At 35.8% G+C, this 8,940-nt stretch overlaps 2 protein-coding genes across 2 annotated transcripts; one reads left to right on the top strand and one right to left on the bottom strand.

Annotated features, from left to right (window-relative positions):
• Window positions 1-1,511: 1,511 nt before the first annotated feature.
• Window positions 1,512-2,851, top strand: LOC109214303 (bifunctional phosphatase IMPL2, chloroplastic-like). The gene is made up of 2 exons (XM_019378211.1): window positions 1,512-1,546; window positions 1,879-2,851. Exon 2 carries the CDS (start codon window positions 1,903-1,905, stop codon window positions 2,734-2,736), a length of 834 nt encoding a protein of 277 aa, XP_019233756.1. The 5' UTR covers window positions 1,512-1,546; window positions 1,879-1,902; the 3' UTR covers window positions 2,737-2,851.
• A 3,919-nt stretch (window positions 2,852-6,770) lies between these two features.
• Window positions 6,771-8,484, bottom strand: LOC109214302. The gene is made up of 2 exons (XM_019378210.1): window positions 8,191-8,484; window positions 6,771-8,101 (listed from the first exon to the last, which is right to left on the bottom strand). The coding sequence occupies exon 2, from the start codon at window positions 8,017-8,019 to the stop codon at window positions 7,126-7,128; it is 894 nt and encodes a 297-aa protein (XP_019233755.1). The 5' UTR covers window positions 8,020-8,101; window positions 8,191-8,484; the 3' UTR covers window positions 6,771-7,125.
• Between the last annotated feature and the right edge of the window lie 456 nt (window positions 8,485-8,940).

The following is an 8,940-nucleotide window of genomic DNA, read 5'->3' as shown; positions in this document are numbered from 1 at the left end:
TATGGGACATCCATATGCCTTACAATGCTAAGAAGTCTTCTTGAACATTGCTGAGAAGGCAGAGCTATAAGAACATGAATCTGAAGGAAGCATCAAAACACTAATTTTAGCATTCAAAACTACTCCAGGTAAGTGCTTCAGTTTGAGTTAACATTATGTTGTCAAGTGGCTCATTACAATCTAACGAAATACAACTTGATATAGCAACTAGGTTGATGTATATAACAAATAGGTTGATGTATATATGTAGTTTATAAACAAAATTTGAGGGATCAAACAATTAATATCTTTAGTATGACAGTGGGATATCATGCACAATGATTGTGGGTTTTATGATTTTTAAAGTGTGCAATTAAAGATCTGTTCACTTTGATAAGATTTATGGATATCCTTTGTCCACATGGATACTTAAGGATATTGCATAGATTTTGGCAGCTTAAGAATATTTTCGGCCAAAAGATCTGATTCTTCATTTCTAAAATTAATTCTCTATAACTAGGCTAAGTTATTCAATTTACTAGGATCTATCTTTTATATAAATTCAATACTATTGTATTATACTTTGTTTTTATCAACGTAATACATAAAACTTTTTCCTTCTTTAAAATCTTTAAAACACAAGAAAGAATTTCTTAAGTTTTTGTTTGTTTCCTCGATTTAAATAGTGAAAGGAAGATTTTTTTTTTCTAGAATTCTTTCATATCAGTTTAGCCTTTATTCTTAGCAGATGGGGTTGTTTTTAAAAATGGAGTATTCTCATTAAAACTCATAAAGTATTAGGAATGATTAAACTACATGGATTAAAATTTGTAAATTGCGCGACTCTAAATGCAAAGAAACATTACCCTTTCAGTTAGTTTAGGCATGATCTTACATATGTGAATGTATCATTGCCCGTATTTCTTTGCCAAATTCTGTCTTCATCATTGTTGTAATATTTTCGTTGAGTTTTTTCGCATCGAGTTAACAATTCAGGAAGTGTAAAGTCATACATCGAGAAACAACAACTTTGGTTGTGGAAGACAGAAATCATACAAGTTTATCCAAAGTTTGATCTTTGATGTTCGATCTTTGATCATTACATGAATTCATTTGTCAGATAAAGTTTCTAGCCAGAGAAATCAAACAATTTCGTGGAATTTGTTGTAAAAAGTGAGTTCAGTTTGCATTTGCTTAGATTTATATTCCCGAGAAAGATGGAGTTCGACGAGAATGCTTTGTTCGTAAAGCTCATTATTTTATTTTATTTTATTTTATGTAATAAATTCAAGCTAATTGAACAAAGACAGTGATTTTGTTGCATATATTGTAGTCTTAAAGATTGTGACTATTTTTTTTTTGTTCCAAATACGATTTAAGAAGTAGAGGTTGTTACTTTTATTAGCCAATAACATATTATTTTTGATCACTTTTCAATACCATTTCAAGTAATATTTCTTATTATTTTTTAATTTTATAATTCCCCGCGCATCGTGCGGGTACGGATACTAGTTTAGAAAGAAAAGAAAAAGGGTTTGGATGGAATATGGAAGAAGCGTGATTACAGGTGAGAGATTTTTTTGTTTGTTATACGTTTCTGATATGGAAAGAAAATATTTTGTTGCCATCCATGTAAATCTCCTTGTGATGCTAGGATTATGTGATTTTGTTTGAAAACCTGCCTAGTTTTCTATTTTACCGAATTGTTTAGGATTATGACCAAAAAGAGGAAGAATTCTGCCTTCCTCTTGTATTAATATTCCTGTGTACAGTTTTACAGTAGCATGGTTTCTTCAACACAAAATTACCTGCGCCTTACTCCATTGAAGCAAATTGAGGGTCCTTTCCCTATTTGTATTCTGAAAAAATCCTTCTTTTTCTTCTATCCCTCCCCTTCAGGACCAAATCAGTCAACTTAGAACAATGGCTAAGAGCGAGATGGAGTTAAATCAACTTTCCGAAATTGCCAATAAAGCTACAGATGCTGCAGCAGTAGTAGTCCGCAAATACTACTCCAACGCCGCAAGATTCCAGTTCAGAGAAAAAGACGGCGACGGACCAGTCACCTGTGCTGACGTGGAAGCCGAACAGGCCGTAGTCTCCGTGATTCTAGAAGCTTTTCCTTCCCATTCGATTTATCGTGAAGAAACCGGTTGGCACAATCGCGATAATGCTCTTCTCCCTAATCAATTCATATGGGTTTCGGACCCAATTGATGGGACTTCGAGTTTCGTGGGTAAAGACAACTGTGCTTTCGGAATTCTCATCGCTTTGGTTTACAATGGAAAGCCAATTAACGGTTGCATCGATCAGCCAATTTTGAAACTCAGGTGGATTGGGATTAAGGGGAAAGGAACGACGATCAATGGCCAAAAAGTTTCTACACTCGATTGTTGTGATTTGGATAAAGCTAGGGTTCATTTGAAGGTTCCAAATTACAACGACGATGCAAAGAGAGCATATGATTGTCTTTCGAACAAGGTGGGTAAGAGGTTATTCAATGGGAATTGTATCGTTTTTGGTGAATTGGCTTCGGGTTTTGTTGATGTTGTGGTTGATTGTGCTCTTGATCCGTACGATTTTCTCGCGCTTGTTCCGGTGGTTGAGGGCGCCGGCGGCATTGTTACTGATTGGGAAGGGCGTGAGCTTCTCTGGGATGCTTCAACCCGGTGCCGGAAGGTGGGTTTAAGATTGTGGCTACTGTTGGAAAAACCATACATCAACGTGTTATTTCATATAGTTTATGCAATTTTGTAAAGAATCAGGGTTAGCTACTATATTTGGATTATTTCACTTGATCTAATTGATAACCTCAACCTGTAATGAATTAGTTTTTGCAATTTTATTTCGCCTATGTTTATGTGACTTTGGATTGACAAATGTAGAACTGAATAAGAACAACAATAAATCTAGTGTAACGCCGAGTGGGGCCTGGGATAGAACTGAATAAGCTCCACCAAATAACGATTTGTACGTTATAAGAGAAAGGAGTGAAAAGCTATGTGAAGTAAAAGAGGAAAGACTCCAGCTCGAAAAAACAGTGTACATCATGATCTATCCTATCCTTTATAAAGCTCAAAGCAAGTAAGCATTTCGAGTATATGGAAGCAAGAAGTGTTAGTACGTAATAAAAGAAAAAAGGAGATAGAGGCTAGCATAACAATTCCAGATTGAAGCTAAATTCACTGCACAAATTATGTTAGGAATACAAACCAAATGGTGGCTACTGTTCCACAAAATTTGAACATGAAAAGTGCATACTTACTGCAGAAACTAATATGTTGCAGCAAAAGAAAGTATGAATATTAACATGAGTTAGTAGGAATCTGCAGGGCTATTTATATCTCAGTTTGACTCATAAGTTTGGCTCAAAAGCGTGCATCATTACCTTCACAGATGATTACTACCATTCTGCTCATTTTGGAGAATTGTTTGCTCCAAAAACTCAAAAAAGGATAGTAGAGCCAAGTAGGTTTGACAATATCATGGCTAAACTTCTGAGAATTTCCTTTGAAATTATGACAGGACACTGAAGAATAAAAGAACTCCAGAAACCAGAATTTTTTTTATTAAAAGATGACATTAGACTTGAGTGTCTTCTTATCCAGATGATCTAAAACTAGATATTTGCACAAAAGTATGCATCACTACCTGCACTTCTTTAAACAAATAAGAAAATCAATTGCGACAAAGCATCACTTAGTTGCAGCAATTACAAACTTCTCATGTTAAGCAATGAGATTGATGATTCAAATCTTGAACTCAGAAGAATACAGAGACATTGATATTCAGAACTGCTCTGCAGAATAGGGTGCTATAACCCGCTCACAAAACAAGAGCAGATTGTTTGACGCAGAAACAAAAATACCGTATTTCTTTTCTACATCAAGAAAGCTGACTGAAATTCATCAACACTTAAACTTCATAAAGAACAACTTGCACAGTCGTTATAAACAACAGAATCCGTTAAATTACATCATAAGTCAACGATATAGTCGAATACTGAGAGCCAAGTTCTCCCAAAAGCCAAAACATAAGCAAAGCCCAGAAGCCCACCTTTCAGGCATGTAACATGGGCACATAGAGGGATTATCTGAATTCCATTTAGCCAAATTTTCATAGAAATGTCTGCAATCATTTAGAAAGTTATCCACCATACAACAAAGACCTTTATATTAGCCAAAGATACATTTATATCAGCTTAGACTACAATTTGAATCAAGTTAGAGCTTACAGCAATTCATAACAAGGAAGAAATCATGTGGACTTCCAGCAGATGTACTTTAACCTAGTTAGATTGAACACAAGGCGCTAACTACTTTTCCAGCCAAACCTAAAAAATGGCTAGATATGGAACTTAATAATGAGTTTTTCTGAATTGCATAGTTTTTTCCTAATATACCAAAGTAACACATTTATTCCTTTGATTCTAGTATCACAACTTAACTTTGATAATGGAACAAATTTCCAAATACTATTGGATACTGTAACCGATGCAATGGAACAGTATTTCAGATGATTTTAGTTTCTGTTAGCTTATGCAAGAAAGTAGAAGGAATTCAGTTATAACATTTCAAGGCTCCAGGTATGAGACTCAGTTCTTCAACAATTTCAGAAATTTAAAAGCATGAGCTAAGATGAAACTGACTCGTGCATTAATCTGTTAGCTCATCCACAGAGGCATATAAATGGGCTACAATGATAAATCAGTGCCCAACAGTGAGTTTTCCCTACTCCCAAAACTCTGACCAGTAGTGGTTATGGTACTGACTCGTAAAACAAACAAAGCATGTTTGATATTGGCTTGCCTACTATAAACAAAATAAAACAGGGAAGATGCTATTGATACATAAGATTGCAAACTGCCCTCCTTGTAAGGCCAAGAAAGCAACAGCAAACTAAACTAAGGAGCCGTTAAACAAGCTCATTATGAGCTAAATGGATCCATGTAAAGAACTGCCAACAACTCCCCTCAATCCTTCAGCTTCTCTCTTGATCACAAAAAGACATTACTGACATATTCCTGGAAATTCCTCTGGAGAGATCTTATAAAGGCATCAATATAGTGGATTAGAGCAAACACTTTTGACTTGTGAAAAACACTAGGGCCCATTTGGATGGTAGGAATTGGCCCTATGTCTTTTGAATTCATAATCATGTTCACCTATTTGGACATACCTAAGACAATATTAATTGAAAACTAACTCAAAACACAGCTCATTTCAGCTCTTACTTCTAATTCATTTCAAGTGACACGTGAAAACATGTCACTTGAAATCTTAAATATTTGAATCCCCTCCCTCAATTGTCTCCATCAAAAAAGACACGAAAGAAAATACCATAATTACAATATTTCCAGCATAAACACATTGGAGGAAAATCTAAAAGTTCAATGCAAGAAACCATGTTCATGCTTGTTCTTCACCTCTCTACCTCAATGTGAACTCAGGTAGCATCGGTTCAAATAAGTAAAACCATAGTATCATAGCTAGTAGTAGCTACAACACTTAGTATGAGCTATCAGCTCCAACCTTGGTAGGTACGTTTACCTAGCACCTATAATTGTTATAGCAGACTCCTGGCAGATTATTCGAGGTGCAAAACAGTTGACTAGGACATCACCGTCATTAAAAACATTGAAAAATAATAATTTAAAGACCCTTATGGAAGCAAGATAGTTTTAGAAGTTAAATGGAATATTTGACGAGATAACAACAGATATATGAAATATATTACACATTATAGCTATTAGCGTCTTTTCATTATTCGCACAAAATGTTCTTGGCAACTTCTATCATGTAAGCATCAAGAATATGTAGGTCTTCTGTTCCCAAGAAATAATTAACTGCCAACATGAGAATTAGAAACCAAAATATTAACTTCTCGAGAAAGAACAGTTGTGGCAATCCCACACTGCGATGCCTTGAAAGTGTTATGGAAAAGTTGAACAGACGGGAAGGAAGAACCATGCTATTGAAGAAAATGGGATTTATGGGAAAAACCAACCTATTGCTTCAGCTACACATAAATGAAAGACATCAACAATAAGGAAAGAGGGGCAACAAATAAATGGAAAGAGAAAGCTCACCTATCAGTTGAGTGCGTGTCCAGTATTTGGTCAGGCAAGTGAAAGTTTGCATAAAAGAAAAATAAAAGACGGAGAAATCTAACTGGAATATCGCATCAGATTGCATCTGCTGAGAATATTTTGCGCTTCCCAGGGATAAGCGGACGTATACAGTGTAAAGAGAATTGGCATGTTAAACTTCCGTAAATTTTTTAGTCATGCTTAAAATCACCCGGAAGATGTCATTCACAGATCAGTTAACACAGCAAGCAATGGACCAGTTAGCAAACAGCATCTATTTCTCACTTTGGATTGTGGAGATATGGACTTAGCATTTGGTAGACAGATAGCCATATTCAGGCTTGCTGAACTCCCTTAAATCTCAATGCAGTAAATCAAATGCCATACTCCGTCTAAGCTTCAAATACTTTAAAGACTAACAAGATATAGCACATACCACTATCTTTAATATTGCATCTAGGGTCATATCAGCTGAATGCTCTTATGATGTATTTACATAACATAGCCTGCTGCAAACAGCATATGTTGAGACCATTGCTATAGGGTCTCAGTTCATCAATAGCAATTGAACCACCTGCATGGAAGTGGTCATTTAACTTAGTAAAACAAAAACTGTATATCTTAATAGTATGCAAGCTATAACCATCGACATAGGACTTTTTTCGGGCACACTGATATACTCAACCAGCATCAAACACAAAAATGGACAACTGAAAAGCTTATTGAACAACGACAGATACCAATTGCTAGTTAATGTTTCGTAGAGTAATTATAGCCATGCAAAGAAGTCAACAAGAGAAAGCGTTGACCAAGAATAAAAGGATTTCATATGCTTCTTCATGGAAATTGGAAAAGAAAATGATTGGAACTATAGTTGAATAATTTACAACGGAAGGGGCAAAAATGTCTATTTGTCTCGTCTCTCAGCTTGAGAAACTGAACATACGAAAAGAACAATTAACCATTTAAAAATGAAAGTATAATTGAATTTCATTCTCAATAAATCACAGCTGGGTAAAGTATACGTTAGAACTCTAGGTTGAATCCAATCAAATTGCCTATTCGTTTTTCCAAGCATATAAAAAGAGTGAGAAACCAAGACTATGCGACTGGGCCTCTCGGAATCTCTGCGACCAAGACCAATGTAGTGTCTGGGGATCGCAGACGGGCTGGGCTGCCCATAATTTCTCAGCTGAAATGCTGGTCTTGAACATAAACACACCATTTCCAGGGGACGTGCCAAAAAGCCAGTTATGAACATCCCAAAATACTTCTACGCCAAGGCCATCAACCAAAATGGTATGGTTACCGCGGAACTTCCATTTGAGCCTCTTTACCTGCAACATCGGCTTACTGTCAACACGGATGACAAGGCATGGGTCGCTGGTCCCACTGGTATCACATTCAATCACGAGATCGTGGACTCTGCCACCATCGCAAAACTGAGCTTTAGTGCCAAACACCTTCTTGCCAAATATATGCTCCTTCTTAGCAATAAAAACAGCACCAGAAGCAGAAGGGTTGGCACCTGTTTTCTTGGTAGCTTCTTTTCTCATATCACCAAGGAGCAAAATCATTTGCCTTTCGGAAACAACACAAACATAGAATCCTTCTAATGGCTCCGGACCAGATCCAAACTTTGCTGAGGTAAGGTCCCAATATACATCAATTTTCCTAGAATATGCTTCTAAAGTCTTTGACCCTTTCTTCTTGGAGAACAACCAGGGCTTAATATCAACTTTACACAGGCACTGATTTGTATTATCATCAATCCCAACAGTAAGACCTTGACCCATCAAATTCTTAGTCCATGTAACATTTAGCAAACAAGATTTCCCACGCAATTTACACTGGTAAACACAAGTTACCAAATTCTGAGCAGCCTTATTAGTAGATGAAAAATCAGCTACTTGAACCCCAGTTTCCCCAAAACAAGAAGGAAAATCCTTCATACTGTAACCAAAAGAAAATCCTAATTTCTTCTTCCCCTTTTCTTCTCTCTCTGATTTATGCACAAAGATTTGATTTTTAATTCTACAAACAACAAAAATAGGGACTTTCAGAATTGAGCACAAAAAAGGGGTAACAAAAGCATGAATCTTGAGCAGAAAAAAGCAACATACCTCAACTAATCAGCAAAGAAAGAAACAATAACTATATCAAGAATTGCTTCAAAATGTTCCTCACAGGGATTGGTGTGATCTGAGCGTTAGATGCATTTTGCTGCACATAAGTATGAACTCAGCTTCATAAAAGGAGAAGAAAAGGATGAGGGTCCCTTTAAATTGAGACAAAAACAAAAATGGGGAATGTAGCAGTAAAAAAAGAACAAATAAAAATTAAAGAATTTGATAGAGAGTGAAGGAGAGAGAAGCAGACAAAAAGTAAGACTACACAGACTCATTTCACTGTCACTAAAGTAAAGACCAACTCTATATACCATTATACATGTAAAAAATACTACTACTTAGTATAAAAGATCCCTATAAAAATGATACTATAACATACATATATACTAGCAAGATTGTGACAGGCTTTAGTAGGATGAAACAAAAGGTAAAGAATGTAAGGTAACAGGCTAACAGCTACTCAATGTTGCTGGAAAAGGCTGGTTTTTGGAACAAAACTACTCAATAATAAAACAGAGAAAGAGGGAAAAAATATAGACAATAGAAAGAAGAAAAAAAAAAGAAGAAAGAATTCCCAGGCTGTATTTGGTATTTTCTTGTTTGACTATGCTTTTACCTGACATTCTCACATGTAGAATCAAATTCTTATGATCAGCACTAAAAAGCTGAGTTTCCCCTCTTCCAGTGTTTTCCAAAACCTTTTCACAGATCCCCTGTTCCCATATTGGATTTTTGAACATTAAA

The sequence above is a fragment of the Nicotiana attenuata genome, unplaced genomic scaffold (assembly GCF_001879085.1).
Source record: "Nicotiana attenuata strain UT unplaced genomic scaffold, NIATTr2, whole genome shotgun sequence".
Classification (NCBI taxonomy): domain Eukaryota; kingdom Viridiplantae; phylum Streptophyta; class Magnoliopsida; order Solanales; family Solanaceae; genus Nicotiana; species Nicotiana attenuata.
The sequence above is the reverse complement of the archived record's forward strand: the minus strand, read 5'-3'. Positions and strand labels throughout refer to the sequence as shown.

What these genes read in the sequence shown, in the direction of transcription:
- LOC109214302 (XM_019378210.1), bottom strand. Translation starts at nt 8,019, where the DNA reads ATGAAGGATTTTCCTTCTTGTTTTGGGGAAACTGGGGTTCAAGTAGCT.
- LOC109214303 (XM_019378211.1), top strand. Translation starts at nt 1,903, where the DNA reads ATGGCTAAGAGCGAGATGGAGTTAAATCAACTTTCCGAAATTGCCAAT.